Source organism: Castor canadensis, chromosome 3, assembly GCF_047511655.1.
Source record: "Castor canadensis chromosome 3, mCasCan1.hap1v2, whole genome shotgun sequence".
Taxonomy (NCBI): Eukaryota; Metazoa; Chordata; class Mammalia; order Rodentia; family Castoridae; genus Castor; species Castor canadensis.
The window spans coordinates 147,772,684-147,800,580 of NC_133388.1; the positions used below are offsets into that span (position 1 = coordinate 147,772,684).

The following is a 27,897-nucleotide window of genomic DNA, read 5'->3' on the forward strand; positions in this document are numbered from 1 at the left end:
CGCTCCCGCCCGAGCCCGTGCAGCTCCCTCCCTCCCTCCCCTGCAGCCCAGACACATCTTCCACACCTTCCTCCGCGAGGGACCATGGCGAGGCTCAGCTGGGGATACGGCGAGCACAACGGTGAGCGCCTTTCACTGACCCCAGGGGGCTGTGCGCAGGGGGCGCCCGGGGGACTGGCCCAGCGCCCGGCCTGGCGCCCGCAGACCACACACGGCTGATCTCACACTTGCAAGAAACTTTTCTGTTCCTCTTTAAACTGAGCACCACTCCCTGGAGCCGAATGCAGGAAGCAGAGCGCAGGCTGAGTCCCGGGTATACTGGGAAGCTCTTTGGCGGGTGTGGTACTGGGTGACTGTTGGTTTGCGGTAGCTCTGTCTGGAGTCCCCAGGCCCCCAAATCTGTACACGTTCGTTCATCTTCAATTGAAAAGCCTAGAACTTTTCCTAGTCACAGCCGCTTATCAATTAAAGCATTGGAGATTAGAAGTTAAATGATATATTTTAATGAAATGAGGATAATAAGTTCACTTTCGGACGTGTAGTCACGAAGAAACAAATCATGGAAAATCTTTGAAAAGATGTCTAAGCAATCTTAATAACTGGCATATTGACAATGAAGATTAAGTTGGCTTTCGGGCAAGAAAAATATTGCAAATTTCTTAATGGCAGCAATTGCATGTGGTTGACAGCTGCTACTTTTTGGCTTCTGTAATGAGATTTTAGGTTCTTTCTGAGAAATGAAGTTACGTTTTGGGCTTCTCCACTCTTTCTCGCTCTCCTTCCACAATTATCCTGGCAGAGATGTGAGGATTAGCAAAGGATTAGTGAAATTGTAACAGTGTTAAAATGCATTTATTGATGGGAGTGACAATAATGACACATGTACTTTTCTTCTTGTATATCTTAAATTATCCCAAGTAAAACATTTTTCTTGTTTGTATGTTAAGTTGAATTGACCGTTTCAAGTAATGATTATTCAAAATAATTGCAAAGTAACGCCAAGAAAACCGTATAGTTGGTAACTGTCAAAGGGGGCCTGAGAACAATGATAATTAAAAACTTCAGTCAGCATGGACACTATTGAAGAGAACTGTATGGTAGGATTTTATACAAAGTTTATTGTCACAAAGAAACAGAAAAGCTCCATTTCTAGTCGTAGCTTATTTGAGGTTATAAATATTACCATGTTAGTTTAAAATGGCAATAGATGAAATCTAGAACTTTAATAATGAAAGGTATAACTTAGGGTTTCTTTATGACTGAGCTACAATTATAGTTTTACATTTTGCAATTTATTTATTTTTGCGGTACTGGGGCTTGAACTCAGGGCCTCACTCTAGCTAGGCAGGCACTCTACCACTTGAGCCACTCCACCAGCCCTAATTTATAATTTATGTTTTGGAAAAACAAACATCAGAAAACAAATTTTATTTCCCCCTCTTATGGAATCATTTTTACCATTGTTATTTAATAGCTATTAGGTGCTAATAGGGTCCTCGTTGTGGTTAGGAAGACAGGTATTTTAACTAATGGGTATTGATAATACTTTAATAGGTTAGAAAATACTGGTTACAATGAAACTTATCTTCAGAAATTTAAAAAAATTAATCTTATAAAGGTGGTAACAAGGAGTCATTTTGTATTTTATCTAGGTGTTGTAGGACCATTCCTTTCTTGCAGCTGCCATAATTTTCTGAGGACCATAGCTTGGTATAGATCAATGTTGGTAAAATCCTACAAGGAATGTGTTGTATCCTGATGAGGCAAGTTTTATTGCTTTATTGGAAAAACCAGTGACTGAGCAGATTAAAGGAAACCTGAAGTGGGGCTAGCAGAACTGATCAAACAGAACATTAAGAGGTGGACCCTGGAAAGCGGACCACCTTCACAAGCACCTTCACTACCCTTAAGCATTTTACTGATTTGGATTAGACCTTGTGACATCACTGAAAACTACATATCACTGTAGATAGTCAAGTTTCTGAAACCATTGCTTCTTGGCCTTTTGGCTGAGTGTCAAAGTTTCTGAAACTACTGAGGAACATATCTCTGCTTGAAACAATGTTTAGATGGGTTGAAGCTGGGTGTTCTGGAAAATTTACAAAAAAGAGTGGGCTCTTTAAGAGGCAGGGAAATGACCCAATTATAGTGGTTAGTAGATAATATTGAATAATTGATACAAAGTAGTTTTATTTTATTTTGGTTTGACTCTCTAAAAATAGTTCTAGTTACAAAGGACTGGGAATAGAAAAGGAAGAGAATTAGGAGAAAGAAGCTCTTTGCTGATTCTAAGAGTCACCAGCATGTTGTGACACACATACTGCACGTTTGGAATTGATTCTCATTAGATCAACTCATACTTGATGTCAGTGAAGTAGAAAGCTTTTCTACACAGAGTACTCAGAAAGGCAAATAAAAGTATTTAATAAATAAGGAAATTCAATGCCTTTTCTGTAATATTTTCTAAGGACTTGATGCTCAAATTGTTTTGAAGTCTGTTTCTGATACACAAATGGACACCTTTTAAGTTGAGTGTGTAAGTTATGTTCGTGTATGACTTTTTGTACAGGAAGTATACGTGAAGGAAATAATATATGCTTTGTTCTTTACATGAATGAAGAGGAAAAAGCAGCATTAGATTTAGAGGTTAAAGTTGTTGATGACCGCGAAATACTGCATTTCTTTAAAGCTGATTCTAGTTTCATTAAAAATATGCTGCGTTAGTAACAAATGTTTAATAATTGCCATGCTACACTGCTCTAATTAGTACTTGGTGTTTTAGAGTAAAAGTGGTTAGCAAAGTAAGGACAAGCTTAGTCAGTAGCCCCGTGCTCCACTCACCTGGGGATAGCTGTGAAAATTGCAGGCATACTGGAGAGGAGAAAATAACAGCCTCCAACCTGTAAAGTGATTCACACTTGTAGAATGAATTGGGGCTTACTTGAAGCTGCAAACTTGCTGTTGGTTTTGAGACAGAACTTGAATAGAATCATCCAGAGAAATGAAGAGTATAGACAAGGGAACTGTCAGCATATTGGCTCACTTCCATTTACGTAGAAGATCCGATTTGTAAAGTTGATGCAGTTTTGACTTTTTGCATAGAAATCAAGATGACAGTTGTCCCTTGTATTTGAACTCAAATGTCACATTGGCAGAACAACTCCTGAAGGACCTTCTGAAGTATAGAAGGAGAGAAATAAATTGCAACCTGACTCTGCTGTAGAAGATTCACAAGACTGCATTTCCTGACATGGGATAACCATTTTATTTGGCTCACTGTATGTGAAAGATGCATGTCAATTGTACATCATAGGTAATTGAGTTGGGGCCTGACTGACACCAGAAGATACCAGTGAGTGGAAAAATAAGAGAAAGAAGTAGTGAGGATAGCATCTTTAAAATGACACCCTTTCTTTGATTCCTAGCTTTCTCAGTTCTTTTGATTCTCCCAACCCTGTAAACTTGACCTCTGGAGCAAACAAAGCACATTCTTGGATCTGAGACTGAATCTCTTTGTTTTCTATGATGAATTGCACTGTTGTTTTTAGTTTGGTAGATGAGTACCTTTGGAAAGTACTTTATAAAATTTATATGATCATTGTCTATGAAGGCTAGTTTAATTCTGAAAATGATTTCAGGTAAATCAAGTGTTTTCCATACTCATAATAAAAACAAATAGTTTTGTTAAAAAAAATTAGATGCTAAGGTCCTGAGAATGAGGACCTTATTTTATTGATCCTTATTTTTTTCTGTCTCAGCCAGATACAGTACATTGCACTTAACAAGTGTTTTTTGAACAAAATAACTTACTTAATCACTTCTTGGCCTTTCGGCTAAGATCAAGTGAAAGAACTTACTTAGTCCTTTTCATTTGGTCCTATGCATTTCAGGTCCAATTCATTGGAATGAACTTTTCCCCATTGCTGATGGTGATCAGCAATCTCCCATTGAAATTAAAACCAAAGAAGTGAAATATGACTCTTCACTCCGACCTCTTAACATCAAGTATGACCCCACCTCTGCTAAGATCATCAGCAATAGTGGCCATTCCTTCAAGGTTGACTTTGACGACACAGAGGACAAATCAGGTTGGCTTGATTTATTTACTTATTTGGTCAGAGGGGAGAATTTGGATGGTTGGACTTTACGATCTTATCTTTCATTTTTTATTTATGCTAGACCTGAAATTTGCTGATTGAATCATGTTATTTTTATTCATGTGAATTGAAATATCCTGTCATGTAGTTGAATCTTAAGATAATGAATGTTATCTTAAAATGATACAAAGGAGTATTTAGATAAGGGTGTGTTGCATGACATTTAAAAAAATTGGTCTCAGCTTATTATAATTTCACTTAGCATTTATCACTGTGAAAATATTAAAGTTTGATAGTATTTCATAATCTTAGAATCTGTTTCTGGAAAGTTTTAGTTGTAATTATTTTACTATTTACTTGCAAACCTATAATGCTGATTAGAACACATTTTAACAGAAAAAGGTTTGTTTTTTTAAGTACCATAATCACTTATTTTAATTGAATAGTAACATCCACTTATAGTAAACAAAAAATACAGAAATGTATAATAAAAATTAAGTCTCCACCACATAACCAAAGCTATGTTCTTCCATAATATTTAAATACATAGCCATGCATAGACACACATATCATACTGTTTTACATTTTCCTTTTTAAAAAACTTTGAACTAATGCTATATTACTCTGAAAGTTTTCCCTATTTGAAAATATTTCGTGGATATCTTTATAGGTTAAAATGTATAAAGAGATGAATTTTATCAGCTATTCTTATATAATAATTTATACACTATTCTCCTAATAATGGACATTTGATAGGGAAGGAGAGTAGATACTTAATTTTTTTAAACAAGTAAATATTTGAAACACGCTTGTTAGTACTTTGCTAGAACTTGTAATAAAAGTTTTGTTTGATTTGTTCTTGGGACATATTTTTGCATAAATAATGGCTCTACCAAATAAAACTTTAGCTCATTTGTTAGTTTTTAGCTAAATGAAGAAGAAAAAAGTATTTTCTTAAAAGTGAACATTTAATACTTCTTCAAGCATATCTACTACCCAAGCATAGATTCTACCCAAGATATAACATCTAGAAATTGGATGGGAGAAAAGATTAGAGAGAATCATATCTTGGAATATTTTTAAGGCTTCTGGAAAATTATTTTTACCTTTGTCTAATATTAAGATCATGTTTATTTGTGAAAAAATAGAGTCAAAAATGTGAAATCTCTCTTCCAATTAAGGATTTAAAAATTTAACTATTTAGTTATGAATTGATATTTATTATGGAGCTCATAATATACTATATTTATTCTTTATATTTGTTAAATTTATCAGAGTCATACATTTCTTTAGGGCATTATAAAGATGCATAGAGAAAAAATTAGTGATATTTCCAGCTTTTGGGGGAGGAAAAGGGAAACCTGTTTCATATATATTCAATGATATTTCCTCTAGGTCCTTAGTTTTGTGGATCTGTGTTAATAGATGTGGCTGACTGTATGGGTACCTTGCAAAAGTAGTCCAAGGTTTCTAAGTAAAGCTTATACAACCCATGCTTGTAGTTTGATACTGTTTATAGTACATCAAACAAAAAACCGAGGCCACCCCCTTTAGTTTTTGAATAAGAAATGATGAGATTTTACTTCATCTAAAACTTCAAGGTTTTTTTTTTCTTTCTTCCTTTCTCTCTCTTTCCTTTCTTCTGTCTCACTCTCTCTCCTTCCTTCCTCCCTCTCCCCTCCCTCCCTTTCTTCCTTCCTTTTTTCTTGTAGTGAGGATTGAACTCGGGGTCTTGCAAACTCTACCACTTGAGCCACGTCCCCAGTTCTTCTGCTTTTAGTTTGTTTTTCAGGTGAGGTCTCATGCTTTTGCCCCACCTGGCCTCAGACCATGATCCTCCTGCTTCCATCTCCCAAGTATTTGGAAAATCAGGCAAGCATTACCATTCCCAGCCCTTGCCTTTTCTGTATTAATGTAGGCATTCTTAGTGAAAAAAATTCCTAGTCTAATTCAATCTGTGATAATCCAGGTTCTCTCTCTCCTCCCTCCCTCTTTTTCATTCTCCTTCATATGTTCCCTCTACCTTTAGGGTAATCAATGAAATAAATTTGCTTGTGTTTCTGGATTTGGCACCATTTCTACAATTGCTAGTGTGTGCTGTCTCCCTTACATGGAGATTTCATTCCTATCTAGATCATAATGAAATTTCCAGGATTAATTGAAAATGTCCAGAAAGTACTTTGTACTTTTCTGAGACATAAACTATATAAATATATGTCACAATTCTTATTCTTTCTTTTCCTCAAGATAAACTGAAAAGAATTGTTTCATGATGATTTAGGGATTAAATCAATCCAAAAGAAGAAATGACCATAGTTAAATAAATTGTTGCCAATAATTCTTTTCAACAAACTGTAAAAAACACAAAGATACTTTCTGTAGCAAACCACTTCAATTTGAACAGAACAGTTTCTATTTCATAAAGAAGCTCTTCTTGATCAAAATTAACAAAACACAGGCATGAAATCTTCCTCATTGTCCCAGGAGAACTTTGCTGGGCAGACACACACCCCCATGGTTAATCTGCAGACAGCCACCCTTTGGATTTTTAGTAGTCCTTTATAAGGGGGAACAGATAAATATGAAATTCTTTAGGAAGGATTCCTACTAGATATAAGAAACAGTTGTCTGATGAAGGAAACAGGAATTTATGAGGAAAGACGGCTGTCATTGCCCAAGCTACTTGTCTTTCTGGACTCAGGATCTCACTTTCCTGAGAACCTCACCTGACTGGTCCTGCTACCCCTGCTGTGACTCCCCTGGCATCTTAGATCTGCCCCATCCAAGAAACTCCACATGCAGTTGTAACTGCCAGGCTGGCATTTTTGCTTTTCCACTGAGCAGAAGGCTCCCGAGTTAGGGCATCTAACTCTGATTTCTTAATCTCTGTGTACCTCTTATATGAATGTATTAATTGGAGTAGATTTAAAAAATTATAAATGTAAAAGTAAATGTATTATATATGCCAAGTGTAACTTTGGAGAACCAATTACTTATTTTTAAGCATAAAAGGGAGATAATAGCTTATTTGCTTACTAGTACGGAGTAGGATAAACAATTTCACAATTAAAAATGCAACATCATGGACTAAGGGCATAACTCAAGTAGTAGTGCATTTGCCTAGCATATACAAAACACAAAATTATTGTTATCATAAGTAATTATTGTTGCTTGGAGTGGTGACATGTCCCTGTTGTCCCAGCACTTGGGAGGCTGAGGCAGGAGGATCATGAGTTCAAGGCCAGTCTGGCAACATAGCAAAACCCTGTCTCAAAAGTCAGAAGAAAACCCCATTTAAAAAAAATTATTTTTAATTTCATTTATTTTATTTTTTTATTCATTTATTCATATGTGCTTACATTGTTTGGGCCATTTCTCTCCCCTGCTCCCCGCTCCCTCCCTCTTCCCCACTACCTGTCATTGTTAATTTTATACCATAGTTTAGCTATTTTATTTTAGACTGTCTCAAGGTCAGTGTTAAATAAACCTTGATATTTTAACTTTTGCCAATCTGCATTTCTGAAGGAAAGCACAGCACCAGGAGAATGGTCTCCACATCAAGTGTTTGCTAATCATAATTCCAGTTGGATATTTTATTTGAAACATTCAAATATGAAATCAAAATAGATAATGTGGAAGGCAGTTTTTGCTGCTTAACTCAGCAGAGCTGTGCTAATCTGACTTTAAAACTTAGACTAAGAGCAGGCTTTCCAGAGAGCATCCATTATTCTTGGATGTCTCCCTAATGATGTGTATTTTTTGTATCACTTTCTTTCTCCAGAGCCAGCTTGCTTGCATCTTCTCCCAAAGTCAATTCCACATTGATTACTCAAGATTTCTAATCTGTTTTTTTTATCAGTGAAGGAATGACTTTATCATTCAGCTCAGGTTTTATTATGCAATAGCTGGGGAAAAAAAGGACAATTGAGCCATTGATTTCCTTTGGAATGCCATTCCTTCCGTCCTTAATCACTATGTAATATGTACAGACTACTGGGGCCACTTATGAAAACATGCCTTTTAAGTTCAAGTATGTCAAATCACATGGAAACTGTTTAAAGGAAAATCAAATATTGTATTCATTTATTCATCAAATATTAATTGCGCACTTTCTCTGATAGTTACTATGTCAGGTGACAGGGACAGCAGGAAACTAAAGTCTCTACCCTCATGAAGGCTGCCCAGTGAAAGGAGAAATAGTAAAATTATTCTATTTTTAACAGAGCAATAAGAGAGTGAGCCTTTGAGTCTAATCTAAGAGGCTCTTTTCACAGTGCTTTGAAAATAATACTTTTATGTATTGTAAAGAATTCTGGATCCAAATGCTTCTTCTATAAGGTGGATTATTTGAAAAAATTTGAGACAATATAAATATGACATCTCTGAAGAGGAGAGTAATTTAAATCAAACTGTTGTTAAGTCTGTACCTCACCAATCCAGCACTGCTATTGGTTGTTGATGGACGCTTAGTTGTGCTTATGTGTATTCACCATCTACTGCTTCCCTTCTTCTCTCTGTGTTAAACATGCCTGATGATGATGGATGAGCAAGAGATAGTTCAGAACTGTGTTTTCTTTTTGCCTCCCTCCTTTTTTCTTTTCTTTCTTTCTTTTTTGTTTTTGAGACATGATCTCACTACATCACCTAGGCAAGCCTTGAACTCAAAACCCTCCTGTCTCAGCCTCCTGAGTGCTGGGGTTACAGGCATGTGCCACCACCGTGCTCAACTTAGTACCATGTTTCCTATTAAAAGCTTTTCTATATACTTAAGATATGATTCTATTATTATACTTTTTGAGATAAGATTTGTTGAGGGAAAGTTCTAAAATGTATCTTGCCGATGTGACAAAGACATGATGGAGTTTTAAAAAAGAGTTAATTTTGTCCTCAATTTCACATTTCCCAAAAATATAGAATTTAAGTACAGAAGATACACCCATTTGTAAGGGTGTATCTTTAACAATAATAAGATAATAATAATAAGCCACATATTCACAGTACTGTGTGCTGGGCAGTGATAAATGCCTTGAATTCAATTTTCCTTTTATTTTCTGACATTAGGATGGTTTCATTACTATCTCCAGTTTTTAGATGAGGAAGCTGAAGCTTGGAAGTTAAAATTTGTCCAAGATCACAAAGTTAGTGACAGAGAGTACAAGTCTCTGTCTTCAGTTGCAGAAGCGTATGCCAAACCATGATGCTGTGTTGCTGTGGCAAATACAAACCGAACCTCCTTGTATGTCATATCCTTATTCAGAGAGACTAGTTTATCTTTGGTTAAATAGAACATTTTTTTTGGTGGTAGTGGGGTTTGAACTCATGGCCTTGTGCTTACTAAGCAAGTGCTCTACCACTTGAACTACATCTCAGTCTTTTTTGTTTTTTTTTCAGGGTCTCATGAATTTGCCTGGGGCTGACTTCAGACAATGATCCTCCATTTCCACTCCCTTGTAGCTTGGATTTTAGGCATGCTCCACCATGTCTGGAGAAGAACAATATTTTTACATTTCAGAAATCCTAATCTCTTCTACTTTCTGCTTGTCTATTGTGGTTTCCCAGGTGTTCCATAAAAATTTGCATTGTGTAGTTTCTAAACTTTTTAAGTGTTTTGCTTTCACTTTACATATACCTAAAATAAGATCCCTGTCAGCCAACAGTGACACTTGTAAAAATCTCCTTGGAGGGCGTTGATATGTATTTCAGAGAGATGAGGATTGTGGCACGATGTATAAATATTTTTCCTGCTAACTGTTTAAAATGTGTTGGTGTTTAGTTCTGCGTGGGGGTCCTCTCACTGGAAGCTACAGATTGCGACAGTTCCACCTTCACTGGGGCTCCGCTGACGATCATGGCTCTGAGCACATAATAGATGGGGTGAGGTATGCTGCAGAGGTAAGCTGCCAGACACATCTTGCTGATTCAGGGTTTTCCTAAGTAGTGGGATTTAAAGGACACAGAGCATAACTCTCATGAATCCCAAATAGATCCAGAGGCAGTTAGGTATTTCAGATTGTGGGATTGCTTTATTCAGTCAGTCTGAAAGTTTATGAATATGAGAGCTTCAAATATGGCCCTTCTGAGCCTTAAACCAATGCTGAGAGCTTGGGGATATATGTTCTCATTTTATAAAGGAATAAACTGAGGCTGAGGTGTGGCCCAAGTGGTAGAGCACTTGCTTTGCAGGTGCAAAGCCCTGAGTGCAAACACCAGGTCCACCAAAAAAATTTTGAAAAAAGGAATAAACTATGAAGAACTGAGAGATTGAATCATTTATCCAGCTAGGAAGCATTGTGATGAGCTTAAAACCAGGCCTGTCAAATTTATTTTATTTTTTAATACCTCCTAAAAGACTGTTGAGAAGGGAGAGAAGAAAAGATTTGTCTTAGGTTCAACTGTGTACATTTTTGATCCAGGCACACATACAAATATGTAAAGTCCACACCAAATAGATGTTACTAAATAGCAAAGTTCCACTTAGGAAAAAATATAAAGGCAAAACTTTCATGAACTCTATATTACCTCTACATTAACAGATATAAAATGGAATCTGTTAATTATTCAGGTTATTGGTAAAGCATCTCACAAATTAAATCACTCATTGACTTGTTTCTTTTTCACTGGAAAGTTACTCCTTTTTTGTTATAATTACATTCATTAGTAATATTCTGCTTTTTCTAATCCTCTGGATAAAGGACTAAGCATAATATGGGTCAGGTTTTAATACGATTAAATATGCTGACACTCAGATTTACTCTGAGATGAAAGCGAATTCTGTGTGAGTCAACCAAAACTATTCAAGTGAAACTAACTTGGCTCGTGAGTTGCCTGGGCAAGACAGAACAGTGATACCAGGTGAATACAGATTTTCTTCATTTTTCTCATGGTTTCTGAGCTGTGGAGTTTAGACACCCCTGGAAGGCCATGCTGTTCAGAAAAATCCAGCAAACAGAATTTGTTTCCAGTTTCACTCTTTCACTAACACATACTCTGGCCTTTGAAGCTGTTATCCAAAATGTCCATTTTACTAAGTACATCACTTTTGTTTGAAGCCAAGTGCCAAGGTTATGGAACCTGTTCTGCCCTCAAGGTAGAGGATAAAGTATACATACAGAGTATTCTATGTTGGTAGAGAGAAGATGCCTAGTATGTAGAAAGTATAGCATCTAGTTTAAATCATCCTTCTAGGTAGGTTTCATGTTTGCTTTCTAAAGTTTTGTGTTCCAAATTCATTTATTATTATTTTTTGTTGCTGTTTTGCAATACTGGGGATTGAACTCAGGCTCTTGAGCTTGCTAGACAGGTGCTCTACCACTTGAGCCACTCCACTGGCTGGTTGGTGTTCCAATTTAAATGTTGTTCTAAATTTCAGAAGCACTGTGAAGATCAAGAATTGGCCATTTTTGATCATTTCTCTCTAATTTTCCTTAGCAGCTTCAGAAAACTGCTTTATAGTTACACCTTGTACTTTTGTAAACTTGAATGTATACTCTCAGAGAGATTTACTGCCAGTTGCAAGGAGTGTTCTGAAAAGGGATTCATGCCCTGAAATTTGTCAGACACTTTGAATTCTGAACTGTGGGTTAGGAGCTTTTTTGTAGATAAAGCTTGGTGGGCAAAACTTTAAATGGAATTTCATACTGTTCTTTAATATAGATTTAAAGCTATTACTTATTTTATCAGTTTGTCAATCCATCCATCCATCTATCCACCCATCCATCCATCCTTTTCACTCTGTAAGAATACATTGAGAGCCAACCACATCCCTAATCCTTGCATACTTTATTCTAAGTACAATAGGAAGCCACTGAATGGCTTCAAATTGGGAAATGATCATCTTTCCATTAAAAAAAAATGTCATCCAATACAGCTGTGTCTTGGGTTGAAGCAGGAGAAGGTAAGGGGAACCCTGAGGAGGCTTTTGTGGGAGTTCCAGGTAAACAGGTGACAGTGCAGGTGGATGGCTGACTGGCTAAATCAAGTTGTTCTAGTGAGATTTATTGATTGATTGGACTTAAGGGTGAGGGAGGGGAGGAGCCCATGTTTCTGGTTTGATATAGAAATTGCTGATAGAGAAAGAGGTAGTCTGGGTTAGACATTAGGTTTGGTGGGTAGCAGAAGTAGACAGTACACAAACAAGTAAGTGATAAAATAATACTGTGTGATCTGGTAGAGTGACAGAGGTTAGGAAAAAGTCTTCCTTGAGAAGACACATGAACTGAGACTAAATGACAAGAAGAAAGCACTATGAAAAGATCTAGAGAGACTTTTCAGGAAGTGGCAACAGCAAGGACAAATATTCCAAGGCAGGAATTAAGTTGGCAAGTTTGAGAGGAGAAAGATGTTGATTTTTAGGATTGGAATTAGTGAGAGAGAAAAAAGTATTGGCTATGTCTCAGAATGGCAAGCAGAGGCCACCATGCATTGGGTGGTAGTGTGCATGGTGAGCAGTTTAGCGTTTATTCTTAATGTAGTGGGAAGACAATGAAAAGTTTTGAGCAGGGCAATGACATGTTCCGCTTTATATTTTATAAAACATAACTGGCTGCCATGTGGAGAAGAGGCTGGTGTGGGATGAACATTGGAGCAGGAGACAAATTACAAGATTATGGAAGTAAGCTCAAATGAGCAATGATGGCAGTTTGGTCTATGGGGTGGTGGAGATGAAGGCAGCTGAACAAAACCATGTTATTCTTGGCAAGTCAAGTCAATGGGGCTTGTGCATGGAAAGGATGTCGAGATTGAAGAAAGGAAATGGAGGAGTCAAAAAACATTCCTGAGATTTTGACTTGAGCAACCTGCAACATGCTCATGTCATTTGCTGATATGGGTGAGCCCAGAGAGGAGCAGGTTGCAAAGAAGAATTAACTTTCTCTTTTGGACTCAGTTTGAGAGGCCTATTATGCATTTGCAGTTCATGTTCATGTTGACTGCCAGATACAAACCTGGAGTTTAAAGAAGAAGCCAGGGCTGGAGATGGCAGGATTTAGAAGTCACTTGCATTATATTTCAGGTGCAAAAGAATACCTTTGTGCTCAGCTGTAGAAATGATTCCAAAGTATTAGCTAATTTTTTTAAGCACTTAAGTTCTTAAGTGCTTGGCTTAAGTTATGTCCATCTTATAGAACAGGAAAGGGAAAGAGAAAGGAAGAAAAACTATTTAAAGCAGCAACACATAAAAATTTAATTTGGGGCCTAATATAATGACTTCTGACATTACAGAGAGAGATTAAGGAAATCTAATCATGAAAAATTTTATTCCAAGAGTTATGTGTCTATAATAACTAGGCTAACTGTCCATTCTGTGTTTGGAGCTTTATCTGATTACAGTTTATCCATAATTGCTATATGTTGGTTCTTGAATGTCCCCCAAAGGCCCATGTGTTAAAGGCTAGATCTCCAAGGTGGTGCAACTGAGAAGTGGTTAGAACCTTTGGGAGGTGGGGCCTGTGGGAGGTCCTTAGGTCATAGATGGTGTTCCCTTGAGGGGATAGTGGGACAAAGGCCCCTCTCCTCTTTTTTGTTTCCTGGCTATGTGGTGAGTCGTTTTCCTCCACCACGTACTCTAGCCATGACATGCTGTCTTGCTAGACTGAAATCATATCACTAATACGTGACTTAAAATACTAAGGTTGAATGATGTTATTTTCCAATATGGAAGAATCTTATTTCCATTTTTGCAGTGGCTACAACACCTCAATTCTGCTCAAATCACTGCTGCTGTTATTGTTAGTCAGGAAATGTGAGCATGCTAATTTGCTTGTTTTAACTCGGGTACAAATGCTAATGAAACTGCTATCCATTTTCCTCTGTGAAGGTGTTGCTGCCAGTTAAGCAAGGTGTGTAGGAGAGAGAAAAGGACTTGTTTTTGTTTTTTAAACAGATTTTCTTGCTCGTGTTTCTCAGCATATTTCAAATAGTTGCTGCTTTTTCACCAGGAGAAGGATGGTTCTGTACAGGAAGACTGTATCTCTATTAACACATTAGTTTTCTAAAGGGTCAGTGGTTGTGACCCTTTGATGTCATTTCTAAGTGAGCCTATCTACTGAGTTGTTTTAATTGGCATGGAGCCACTTAAAATGATTTCAACACTCTTATCAGCCCCTCCCTGGCAGTGGGACACCGTCTAACTCCTGCTAGCCTCATGAATCTTGTTTTATCATCTAATGTTTTCAATTCTTTCCTCCCCCAACTATCCCACACCAACTAGGAACATGGCACTACAGGAATCTACCTTTGTATTTTCTTTTGGATAACAGTCTTGCTTGGTTGTGTGTGGTGGTGCCCTATCTTTATAGTTGACTGCTTAATATAATTCCTATTTATCCACAAATTCCTTCATATTAGTTGCCTGTAAGATTTAGTTATATTTGAAGGAAGAAATAAAAATATGTATGTGAGTACACTAGATTTTCTCTAACAATCACTAGAAGGGAAATTTGGACATGAAGGCCGCATAAGTGTTTTCTTCCTCCTGTGTCAAAAGTATTCATTAGTAGTTCTTATCTGAAGGCAGTCCCTCATATTGGGTCCTTGGACAGGGTGGCCTGACCTTGGTCTTTATGATCACAGCTAAATCTTTTGGGTGTGGCACATTGCCCTTTGGCTTCTCTCTGTTTGTGCTTCTCTTAACCAGGACTGAAGACTCTCCAAAAGTGGTTTTCTGTTTACTATTATTCTGTAGCCCTTCAGCCCTGTATGTGTGCTTGGGATACTGCATTGCATGAGAGTGCAGCTGTGAAGTGGGTGAAGTCTGTTATCTAGAGTTCCGTGTCCCTCGAATTCCTTCTCTTTCTCCCTGCCCCTAGTAGCACCAGCTGTCTCTCATTTTCATCCTCAGATACCTCTGGTTCCTAGACCCAAAGCCTCTTTCCCCCATTAAAACTTGTCCTCAGCAAAAGATCTGAGCATATTTATATAAGGCAGTAAATATATAAAAAAATAAGTAAGTATGGTGAGGGATATGTCAATTAGCCTGATAAAATATAATCATTTCACATTGTATTCCTACATCAAAACCTTACATTGTGCCCCCTAAACAGGCAAATATCATTTGACCATGAAAATAATCTAATAATAAAATATGTAGGTACTTCTTAAAATTGTTTCTCATAAGGAGAATTTGCCTTTTCAAGCCATTAAAGGTGTGAAACTGAGTGGGGGGCCTAGTGGTTCAGGAGGTTGAGACAGAATCATGGGCTTGAGGTCAACTTGTGTGTGTACTTGCTAGCCTGGGCTATAAGTGAGACCCTGCCCAAACAAAGAAGCAACTGTGAAGCTACAGTGGTAAACATTTGAATGGACAGTGTCAGGAGCAACTTACTGTCCTTGACAGCAACATCTTTCCTGCAAATCCACTGTGTAGGAAGTTGACTGCTGTACCCACCTGTGGAGCCCAGGCTTCCTCAGAACACTCTGGGGGCAGCTGTGGTCTGATCTAAGGCTGCTCCATTGCAGTCTTCTGGGTGGAAGGCAGAGGTTCCCCCAAATCACTTAAGAACAATGGTCATAATTTGCTAGGGTATTCATTATAAACAGTTATTAAAATAGTATGTCACACACCAGCTAATTGACCATGATCCTTCACTGTTTTTGGTTTAAAAGTAAATAGGAAGATTGTATCTAAAGTTTTCATGAAGAACACATTATGCTTATGAGTATACAGCGCCAGGACATCTATACCAATGTTTTATTTGCATTTGTGTTTTTCAGGCTGCTTAAACAAACATTTGAACTATGTTTTGTACTTTCCTTTTAGCTCCATGTTGTGCATTGGAATTCAGACAAATACCCCAGCTTTGTAGAAGCAGCTCATGAGCCAGATGGACTAGCTGTCCTGGGAGTATTTTTACAGGTGAGAATCCACTGATTTCATGTTAAATAATCAGCCATGTTGAATAAAGAGTTTCACTCAGGAAATGTGTATTCAACCAGTTTTTAATAGTAAACAAGTTGTAAGTTTAGTATTTGCCTTTGTAGTAAGTATTTTAAAGTTACATATTAAGTTAGGGACATTGTCTTAGGATTCTTCCAACTGTCCACTGATAATTTTTATGGAATAGTAGCAGCAGCATCAACAACCAGAAGAATAGCAGCAGAAACAATAACAAATCCTGAGAAGAAAACATGTACTCCAGGTTCTTCTTGATTCCTGATTTCAATATTTAGAGATACAAGATTGAGAAAAGTTCAAGTTTCAGATTCTTGAAGCACTTGTTTGACTACAATGGCATGTTGTTTCTGACATACTAACCAATTTTTTTTAAAAAGTTGTATTTCTCTTTGTCTAATGTTCACATGTGAACAGAAGAGTATTGTCATTGCACCTGGGGACAGGTTGGGCCTCTCAACTCCCACTACACCACATTCTTGTAGGGTGTGTACTTTTGCTGTGCCACATTCTGTGTGTGTGATGTTGTAACTCACGGAACTGGGATTGGGAAGGGAGTGTGGATGGAGCAGAGGCAGGGAAAGCCTTGTCTTTTGGCCACCAAGTCTGGGTGATGGCAGTAGGTGGGGCAAGAAAAAATATACTTTAATCACAAAGGGTTTAAAACCATTGGTAGATTCTGAACATAATATAAAAACAATAATGAAAAGATACTTATTTCCATTTATATATTTCTGATACACTTGCTCGTAAAGGTATATTTGCTTGATTTAGGATCTCAAATGATTTTAGGCTACAAGTGGGAGATGTTTTCATCTGTATTTGCTACCACCATAGACAGTTTGGATGAAGGATCTAAATGTTATAGCTGGCTTAATAATGTAGGCTTTTGTTAGAGTTTCCTAAGCAAGGTTCTTGCAAGTTAACCTATGGCTTAAACATTCATAAGTCTGAACAAAGTGAAAATGTTACTACCAATTTTGGAACCAAACTTGAAGTTCAGTACAGGAACCCTGTTGTATTTTCTTGTTTAGAGTCTTCTGGGAAGATCAGGCTATCAGGTAGAAGAGAAACTTTGTTCTAGAACAAAGGTGCTGGCTTAAGTTTGTAGAAAAAAAAATTTTAAATAGTGAGTGAAATGGAGTGATCCACACTTGATTTGCTACCTAACCATTTCTTTTGAAATTTCTTATTTTTAGACTGGTGAACACAATTTGCAACTGCAAAAAATCACGGACATTTTGGATTCCATTAAAGAAAAGGTTAAATGAATTTCTCTTTGCTAATGACTAACATCTTCCTTCCCTCCTGAATTCTCTCATCGTTTTTTAAAGACTTACACTTTAGATATAGAATATGCTGTCTGTTTTGAAACAAATTTGCAACATTCTTGTCCAAAAGAAACAGAAGTAACTTATAATTACTTATCTTTTAAAAGTTATGAAGGGTCTGCTATTATCTTAGATAATTACTAATAAATGCATTTATGTATAGTTGCTTTCTGGCATTATAGTTTTATAGAATAAGTTTTTGATTATAACACATTTTAAGGACTTATATAAAAACAAATATGTGTGTGTGTGTCTATATGTCTGTGTGCTCAAGCCAGCATCTTGCTATATAGTCCAGAGTGATCTTGAACTCAAAATCTTCCTGCCTCTTCTTCCTGAATGCTGAGATTACAGTGCCACTATGCCTGGTCCTCGTGTGCTTCTCAAATGTGCTATTTTATCTAATATTTTTTAGATGAAGGTAGATAATTTCTTTTAAGATACCAAAGTAATAAAAGAAGATATTAAATAATTGTGTAGTATTTCATTGGATGCATGTCTTTATGTGCTAAGTCATCCCATTATAATCTGTTGGAATTCTTTTTTTTCCCAGGGTAAACAAACTAGATTCACAAATTTTGACCCATTATCTCTGCTTCCACCATCCTGGGACTACTGGACGTATCCTGGCTCTTTGACGGTTCCACCTCTTCTAGAGAGTGTCACATGGATCGTTTTAAAACAACCTATAAATATCAGCTCTCAACAGGTTGGTAACTTCTTACAGGTTGATTCTTATTCACTCACAACGAAGCATGCCAAATCTTTCTCCCCAACATCTCTCTTTCTTTCTCATTCTCTCTCTTTCTCTTTCTCAAGAAACCCTGCCTATAATTTCTGCCATGTTATGAAGTCTGAGTTTTCCCTTAATTAGTCAGATGGGTGATTGGACTAGATATTTGTGTCACTTTTTTTCTCTTTGTTTCCCTTTCCTTCCTTCCTTTTTTCCCCCTTCCTCCCTTCTTCCCTTCCTCCCTTCCTCCATTCCTGCCTCCCTCTTCCTCCCTCCTTTCTGTCTCTCCCTCTTCCTCTCTCTCTCTCTCTCTCTCTCTGTTTGGTCTTTTGAGACAAACAGAAAAAATCAGGAGAGAGGTTACTCACAGAAGGCGACATTCTCCTTTCTCCCCTCATCTTTAGACTGCATCTTCCCCAAATTTTGAGGTGAACATTGAGATCACTGATAGGAGTAGTTGTCTAAGAAATGTACGTACCACTCAAGTTTAAGAGGTCATTATAATGCAGTGAAAAATTCAGGAGGGTAGATCTTGTGTAAAGTGTTTTTACTATAGCACACAAAAAAGTTGAATTTCGGCTTTTGTTGACAAAACTTTCATGGGGCTGCCTGAGAGGCTTTTAAGTATTTACTGAGAGGCTGTGGGATAGCCACTGATGTCTTCTGTGGCTAAGACATTTACTCACTCATTTTTTCTTTTTAAATATTTATTTATTTTTGCAGTGCTAGGGATTGAAGCCAGGGGCTCAAGCATGCTAGGCCAGCACTTGATCACTGAATCAGTCCTCTAGCACTTCATTTTTCTGTTAACTACTTATTGAGCTCCTAGGGTAGGCCAAGCAGTCTATAGACCCAGGATATCCTAGAGCCCAGAAACTATGGGATTTCTGGACTGTTCAACTGAACTGTGCTGTGGGATGCTATGTCTTAATGTCTTTGTTTTGTGGTCATTTTTTATTAGATGCTGCAGTGTTTCATCAGGAACACAGTCTAGTTATTTTTGAAGCTAATAAACTGCTCCTTCCTGCTCCAGGGTTGTCCATCTGCCCAGCTGTTTATTCTCCACCCCACTCCAGTCAGATTAGGACTAGTTTCCCTTTACCAAGGTCAGTTCTTCTTGGGGTGAACACATTCAACTTTCTGTTGGGTGTTTTCTCCTTATTGACCTTGTTTTTAGGATTACAGACAAATAATAACTTGGGGTTATAGTTCTTAAAATATTTAATGAAAGTCTGGATAGAATCCAGAGCTTGACTGATGGGAAAACTCTTGTTGAATTTCTTTCCATTGTTGTATCATGAAAAAAAAAAAAAACCTACTACTATTTCATTGGCCTTATTAATGGAGTTTATTTTTCTTCCTTTCACATGTTAAAATGTTTCCTTTTATACCCTCTTATTACATTTCAACAGCTCAATAGTAAGTGTTAATTATTACATCTAGTGGTTAATTATAAGGGGATCATGTTTTCCTTCATATTTTAAGGATGTCTTTATTTCTTAAATCCACTTAGAAAATAACTTTGTTGTTGTTCTAGCTTGGTTTGTTCAGTCTACCAGTGATTTGAGAATATACTAAAATATATAATTTAATTCCTTTTAAAGAATAAAGTTAAATGGAAGGAATGAACCAATTTGGGATATACATGGAAATGTCATAATGAAAAAAAGAATAAAATTAACTTTATTAAAAATAACTGCATTCATGTTTAGAAATTATAACTGCTAAGCAGTGAAGACAATACTGTATTTATTTGAATACATTTTCTTCCAAAGAAAATGACAGATCTATTTGAACTAATATCTATTTGAACTAATATTAGTGTGATTTTTTTTTTTTTATGCAAGAGAGTATAGGAAAGAACAGCTTTGTTTCAGAGTTCTAGTGTGATGGATAATTCACTGTGAAGCATTAACTTAAATCAATTGCAGCAGGAATACTTTCAAACATTTTAATTTTTAAACAGATTGAGAAGGATGTTGGTAATAATTCAAATTATTATACTATAATATTATGGTAGCTTTAAGAGTTAAAAATGAAGGAAAAGTTACTTTAAAAATCCATTCCAGTCTAACCATGAGAAAAATATAAGACAAAGTACAATTGAGGGACATTCTATAAAAAACCTAATCAGCAGTCCTTAAAACTTTCAAGATTATAAAAAGCAATGTAATTCTGAGAAAAATCACAACCAAGAAATGCTTAATGAGGGACCAAGCATGCTGGTGCATGTCTGTAACCCCAGACACTTGGGAGACTGAGATAGGAAGATCTTGGTCTGAGGCTTCTGCAAGACTCTATCAGAAAAACAAACTAAAAGCAAAAGAACTGGGGTGTGGCTGCAGTGGTATAGCACTTGCCTACCAAGTTTGAGGCCCTGAGTTCAATCCCCAGTGTGGGCAAAAGAAGAGAAAAGAAATACCTAAGCTGATGTGACCACTAAGTGTAATGTTGTTTGCTGCATGGGATCCAGAAACAGGAAAAGACACTAGGCAAAAACAAAGGCAACTGAATAAAGAAAGGGCTTTTATGATGACAACATATTAATATCGGTTCATAAGTTGTGGAAAGTCTGGAAAGGTATATGGGCACTATTTGTGGTATCATTGTAGTAATTCTTCAAGGTTAAAATTGTTCTGTAATAAAAGTACATATAGAGTATGAAATATGCAGATTGATAAAATATTAGTTGCTTAGCTTTTTTATATAAATTTAAATTAAAATGTCCTCTATTGCTGACTTAGAGTTACTTTCCAAAAGATATTTTTCAATATCAAATTTGGCAGCTATTTTTTAAGTCTTTGAGAAATATTGTCTTTATCAATTTTTCAATTCCATTATGTAATGTCACCAGCTCTGAAGACTAAATCCTCTTGAGTTGGTGCTGGGTTTTCTTGTAGGGTTTTTTTTAATTGCTAGTGCTTGCCAAGTCACTAGTTGACCTAGAGAGAAAATTGGATGATTTTAAATTTTCTTTTCCTTAATTCATTTTTTCCTTCAGGGTCACTCAGTGAGTACTGAATTCTTGATTTAGCAGCGCACCATTGAGCAGATATACTACTTTTGATGCATTTTATAATAGAGCTGTCATTTTCTTTGGAAGGCTAACTTTTCTTGTCAACTTTTTTTGGGTTACCCTAAATTATCTAAATTGATTTATCCAACTGCTGAAATTCAATGTGCAAAAGACTTGGCTCTGATTCTATTTTCCTTTAGAAAATTCATTTTTTCATTTATTATGGCCTTATTTACATACCAGAAAATTCACAAATTATTAGTGTGTGATTGCTGTTTTGGGAGATTGTGTACAACCATGCAACAACCACCATATTCAAGGTACAGATCTCTTGTTCAAAACATTTTCTGTGCACTTCTGCCTTTCACCCCTTCCTCTCATAGCCCAGAGTAACCTCTGAAGTAGAGTGCTGCCAGTAGAATTTTGTCTTTTCTAGAATTTTAATTAAATTAATTATACAGTAAGTAGGTTTTTGCATTTGACTTATTTTACTTAATATAATGTTTTCAAGCTTCACCATTTCATTTATTGGTGTTACTGACAGGTTCCATGGTATGGATATATTACATTAAAACATTCAACAATTGAAGGATATTTGGGTTGTTTTCAGTTTGGGGCTATTAGGAATAATAGTGATTCATATTTGGATATTAGGCATAATTCATATACACACTAGTATGAACACATTTTTATATGTCTTGGGCTGATACATAGGACTGGAATTACTAGGTCATGCATGTTTAATTTTACAAGGTGCTGCAATACTGCTTTCCAAAGTGACTGTGCTACCTTACATTTTCACCAGCAATTTATCAGGTTTCTAGTTACTCCATATTCTGGCTAGCATTTGGTACTGTCAGTTTCTCTAGTTTAGCTACTCTAGTGGGTATGTGTGCATTTTCTGATAACTAGTGATGTTGAACATTTTTTAATATGCATATTGACTGTGCATGTATTTTCTTTTGTGAAGTATTTGTTCACATTATTTGCCCATTTAAAAATTGTTTTGTTTGTCTTCTCGCTATTGAGTTTCAAATGTTTTTTATGTAGTCTGGATAAAATTTTTTCTAATACATGCTTTGCAAGGGTTTCTCCCTATGTATGGTCTGCCTTTTTTTGTTGTTATGTCTTTTGAAGACAAAAAATTCTTAGAAATTTTTTGGGGAAGTACTAGGCTTTGAACCCAGGGCCTCATATATACTATTGCAAGTACTTTATCATTTAAGCTATGCCCTCAGCAAAAGTTCTTAATCATGATGAAGTATATTGTGTTAGTTAGATTCCTGTCTTTGCATCAAAATACCTGGGAAAGTTACCTAAAAAGGAGGAAAAGTTTGTTTTGGCTCACAGTTTCAGTCCATGGACACTTGATTTCATCATTTTGGGCCTGAGGTGTGGCAGAGCATCATAATGGAGAGTGTTGTGGAGCACAGATGCTAAACTCATGGATGTTGGGACACTAGAGAGAATGAGAGGAGAGGGCTGAGGACAAGATGCAGCCCCCAAGTGCATGTCTCCAAGGACCCACTCCCTTCAACTAGTTCCATCACTTCTTAATAGCTCATCCAATTATGAACCTATCAGTGGATTAATCAATTGATGAAGTCAGAACCCTCATGATCTAATTACTTCCCCAAAGTGAGCACTGCTGAACATTGCTAAGTCAGGGACAAAACCTTCAACACATGAGCCTTTGGGGAAACATTTAGATCCAAACCATAACATACATTTTATCAATTTATCTTTTAAAGTTTGCACTTTTTTCTGTACTATTTTAGTAGGAAGGCTTCATTTAACAATAAGCCATATTTTTTCTACTTTGAGTAATAGTTTTAGCTTTTAAATTTATTTCTTTGATTACTTTTCTATTAATTTTTGTGTGTGCTGTACCTCATTTGCTCCCTTCTTTCCTTCCAAAATTCCAACTGCACATACATTAGACCTTTTAATATTATGTAGCGGGTCCTGAAGACTCTGATTTAAAAATTTTTTTTAAATATCCCTCTTCACCATAAATATTTTCTATTGATGTGTATTTAAGTTCATTTGCTCTTTCCTCTGTCATGTCAGTTTGGTTGATAAGTCTATCCAGTCAACTTTTTTAGTTTAGAAGATATATTTTTTAGTTCTAAAATTTCTAGTTGGGTCTCTCATTATTTTTATTTCTTTGTTGAGTCTTCTCATTACCTTGCTGAACTTTCTTGTGCATTAAAAAGATGCTATGATTAACTTCATATAACCTTTGTGTAGTTATGTGGGGTACACATAGCCACTTTAAAATCCTTTTAAGTTTCAATATCTGATCAACCTTAGGGTGGATTCTGTTGATTTTTCTCTCATTGAGAATGTGATCTATTTTCTTGATTCTGTATATGCTGAGTAATTTTTTTTACTGTATTCTAGAGGATATGAGCATTATATCTGGATCTCCACATTATAGAAGACAGTTTTTATATATTGTTACTCATTTTTGTCAGGCAGTGGATTGCTATTAAAGATGGTTGAGCATAAGTGTGAGATAAAATTATTTACAAAAGCTTTGGAAAAGAATATTTCATGTTACAAGGGTTGGTACATGATGAAATTAAAATTTCAGTATTAGAGCCAAGGAAACCAACAAAGCAGGTCACACCCACCTCAGCCACCAGGCTGAACTGGGGACGCACCTGCCAGGAACATGTAGATGCTGAGTCAGCCTTAGTGACAGAGGGGCACTTTTCTGCCAAAATGAACCTGTGGCTCTCCAAGCAGATTAGCCGGGCTAGAGCCAGTCAGAGGAGGACAAGGAACCAAAAGAAACAAGTCTGAGCTGAGGTCAACAGGTATAGGGCCTACCTATCTGAGGCAAGGAATGGGGAGAGCCATAAAGGGGAGGAGTTTGATCAGACAAGTTTAGGGACTCTTTCCAAAATAACCAGGCTGGCCAAAGAAAGATCCAAAGTAACATTCAGTTCTAAGCCAATGAAGCTAAACTGGTGCAAAAGTATGGAGCCATGATCAACTTCTAGAAGAGTTGAATGGTGTGTGTGTGTGTGTGTGTGTGTGTGTGTGTGTGTGTGTGTGTATGAAAGAAAATAAAGCCAAAGAATTCCAAAAAATCACTGGTGTAACTGGGGAGGCTGTTGTGCTTGGAGAAGCTCAGAGAGTCTGGTGGTACAGCGCCTTGATGTGGGACTCTGCATTCCTGCACAACCACCTGAAATGCCCTCTCCACACGCTTCTGATATGCAGAAGACTGGGTGTTTCCCCAGAGATTAGATTTTATTAGCCTTTGCTATACCACAGATTCTCTTAAGTCTTGTTTAGTTTTGGCTGTAATGATCTAGTGCAATAAAACATGACTAATATTAAGTTATAACCATTTGTCTCATGCGCCTTTTATGTAGCCTCTTTGAAAAGACACTTCGAGGCCAGTTGCAATGGCTCACGCCTGTAATCCTAGCTACTTGGGAGGTGGGAACAGGAAGATTGAAGTGCAAGACCATATCCAAAAAATAACCAAAGAGAAAAGGGCTGGAGGTGTGGCTCAAGGCCCCTGAGTTCAGTTCCCAGTACTGCTAAAAAAAAAAAAAAAAAAAAAAAAGAAAGAAAAAAGAAAAAAAGACGCCACGAAATATCACTTGTGAGAATACAGTTGCTTGCACATGGTGGATGGTCCTACCACCATAGGGTATGGTTATCAGTCCTTGCCATTTATTATTGAGAACCTTTTGCCCTATGCCTCCCATTCTGGTTAATACTGTACAAGAAATATTTTAGGCCTTAGGTAAATGATGATGGAAACCTAACTGATGTTTCTTGGTCCACATTTGCTTGACTCAGATTAGGAAGATTAGGTGACGAGAAAAGTTTAGAGAAGGGAGGTTGTCATTCCTAATAATTTACTAACTCGTCCCTATCAAAACATAACAAAAAAGCAAACCCCCAAAACTTGTATTCATTGGTAGTATTTTGAGGAACATTATCGAGAAGCTAGAATGTAGCCAATCTTTATTTTACTGCTGTAGACTTGTGATAAATCTTAATAAATAATATTAAATAATAAAGAAATTATTAGAATTTTATAAAACATACTTATAATAGAGCAACATATTTTTAGTAGATTTTTCTACCAATTAAAAATCACATAAAATTATCTTTGATAATCAAAAATGCCTTGGATATATATTAAGTAGAAAAATCAAGTTTCAAAATACCATGGACCCTGGAGCCCATTTTTGTGATAAAACAGGTAAGCTGTGTGTATATGTGTGCATAAAAAGTATTCTCTGATTTCCAGATGTGTACTCTTAAAACCACATCCTAAGAGTTTCCTTTTATAACTTTGATCTTCAAATGAATGTTTGTATACTCAATTTTGGAGCCAGAGTTATTTGTGTAGTGAAGAGAATTTAACAGAATTCTTTATAAGGTATGAGCCATAACTTTGAAAATTTATATTGCAAATTTTTAGTTCCTGATAGAAGTAAAGTTATAAGTTCCTTAATTTTACTAGGCAGTTCATTAGTATTGGGGTGACTTTCTATGCTGAAACTAACACTGTTCTTTTCTTCAACAGCTGGCCAAATTCCGCAGCCTCCTGTGTACTGCAGAGGGTGAAGCAGCAGCATTTCTGTTGAGCAATCACCGCCCACCACAGCCCCTAAAGGGCCGTAAAGTGAGAGCCTCTTTCCATTAACCGTTGTCACCAGTGGGTCACCCCAAACTTGAATGTGGAGAGACAGAAAACAAAACAAAACACAAAAAATTCCTACTAACAATTCTTTTCTAGAATTCAAATTTATGGACACCATTTTACTATCAGCTTCAGTACCACAAAGAAAACCAGATCTGTTTAAATTAAATGAACTCAGGTCATCTGTCCTTGATTTGCACTCATGGATATTTAAGCAGTAAACATTATTTAATATTTATTAAATCCCATGAACTATATCTGCTTCAACTCTCATGAAAACATGACTGGCTTCAAGAACCTCAGAATGTGCTCACTATTCTAACTTGTTCATCTCTCAACAATGTTTGATGAAAAATTCAAGTTCACTTCCAGAATGATAGGATTATGAAAACTTGTTCTAAAAAAAACCCCATTCTTCTTATTGTTTTGATATCATTCAAATTCATTGAAAGTTGATATTTCCTTTTTTTTGTTGTGCTGGGTGGGGGTTCTGTGTGGCATTTACAAATGTTCTTACACTATATCATACTTGAATTCACTTCCTCCATCATTCACCCTTATCTCCCCCAACACACCATTCCTGGAATAGTTTCAACAGGTATCATTTTTCCATTTACCTACATGTGTAAACAGTATGATTTACTTTTAAAGTGAATTTTTGCTATGATTATGTTGCTGGTTCTCCTTGTGCAATACTTTTAATGCATTGTAAAGTATGAGATTTTTAGGGAGTGGGTATAGCAACTTAATGTGTGTACTCCACAGTTCAAAGATAACCCATGAAATTTTCATGAGAAATTCCTCAGGATCTCAACAGTTCTTTATACATTAATGACTTACACCATATAACATATTCACTTGGTAATGTTAATCATGAACTACATATGAGGTTTGCCAAATTATGGTATTAACATGGTTTGAAAGTAACAGATTACCCAGTACCAGTACAGGTGCCGCTGCCCGTGAGTGTGATGAATGGCTTTCCTCCTTTTGCCCTGTGTCTTGACAACACATCAAGGATCAATTATGTGTGGGTCATTTTTCTGTCCACTGGTGAAAAATTTCTTGAGTCTCATATAAGCAGACTCTTGGTCCATAAATCCTTCAATCCTTTCCGCAGCAGAGTTCATTTCTCTTTTAGTATATGTTCCTCAGTCTCTTACGTGATTTTGTAAGATGGCGCTTGATATTTTACCTGTGCTTGATGTTTTAACCTATTCTTTCTTGGATTTTATTTGTGTGTGTGTGTGTGTGTGTGTGTGTTCATTTGTTTGCTTTTGGTGAAGGAGGATGGGGGCAGTGTTCCTTTTGCCCTTTCTGTTATGGAGTGACACTAACTATTAACTTAATAATCGCATTTAAGACTTGAACATGTGGTCTACTTCTGTCATCTCTTGAGAGAGGGTCACCTGGGTTTCTTGATTTTGATCATTTGTTTCAAGCAACTCTTTCTCAAAACGTAAATTTTAACAGTTGAAAATATTCTATAGTATTCTCCTAATAGAACAATAAAATATCAGTAAGTTGTGTTAACAGTGATGTCTGCTGTTGTGTAAGAGGAGCTCTTGAAGATTAGACAATGACACCTCGGTCATTTTTTATCTCTCAGAGTCTTGCTTGACGCCTGGCAGAATTCAGTAAATATTTAATGAATTTGGATGTTAAAAAATATTTGTTATCTTTGGCAATTATTGTTCTGCTGGAAATCAAATGTACTCTATGTTAATCCAACAAGTAAAATACATTATGTCTTGAAAATTTTTTTTCTTAAAGGAATATTTACTACATCTTACTTTTATAACTAGAAGTTCTAATAGTTTCAGAAACATCAGTATTGAATGGGAAGGCATTTCTGTAGTTGGGAAAGGTATGCTGTAAAGCATTCTAGTTAGGGAGAGATGTCTGTCGCCTCAGAGAATGTAAGTTGCTGAGTCTGGAGGGGAGTGAAGGACAGGGTCCTAATACCATGTGAGAATTCCAGTTTCTGCTGCAGTTTTGCATCCATGCTGTACCACAGATGGCACCTTAGTGGACTAGAAAGTCTGCATAGCACTGAGTTCTTTGACAGTTGTCTGCTTATTTATATGTATTTTAGAGGCAAAAGGTCTGTGTTTTAAAATTGTTATTCTGTTCTCTTAATTAGAATTATATGTACTAC

The 27,897-nt window shown here is 36.5% G+C and overlaps 1 protein-coding gene across 1 annotated transcript; it reads left to right on the forward strand.

The window, feature by feature from the left end:
* Ca13 (carbonic anhydrase 13) lies at nt 1–27,497 on the forward strand. The gene is made up of 7 exons (XM_020182765.2): nt 1–121; nt 3,891–4,088; nt 9,871–9,989; nt 15,853–15,948; nt 17,184–17,246; nt 17,869–18,024; nt 25,623–27,497. Exons 1-7 carry the CDS (start codon nt 85–87, stop codon nt 25,740–25,742), a joined length of 789 nt encoding a protein of 262 aa, XP_020038354.1. The 5' UTR covers nt 1–84; the 3' UTR covers nt 25,743–27,497.
* The last annotated feature ends 400 nt before the right edge of the window (nt 27,498–27,897 follow it).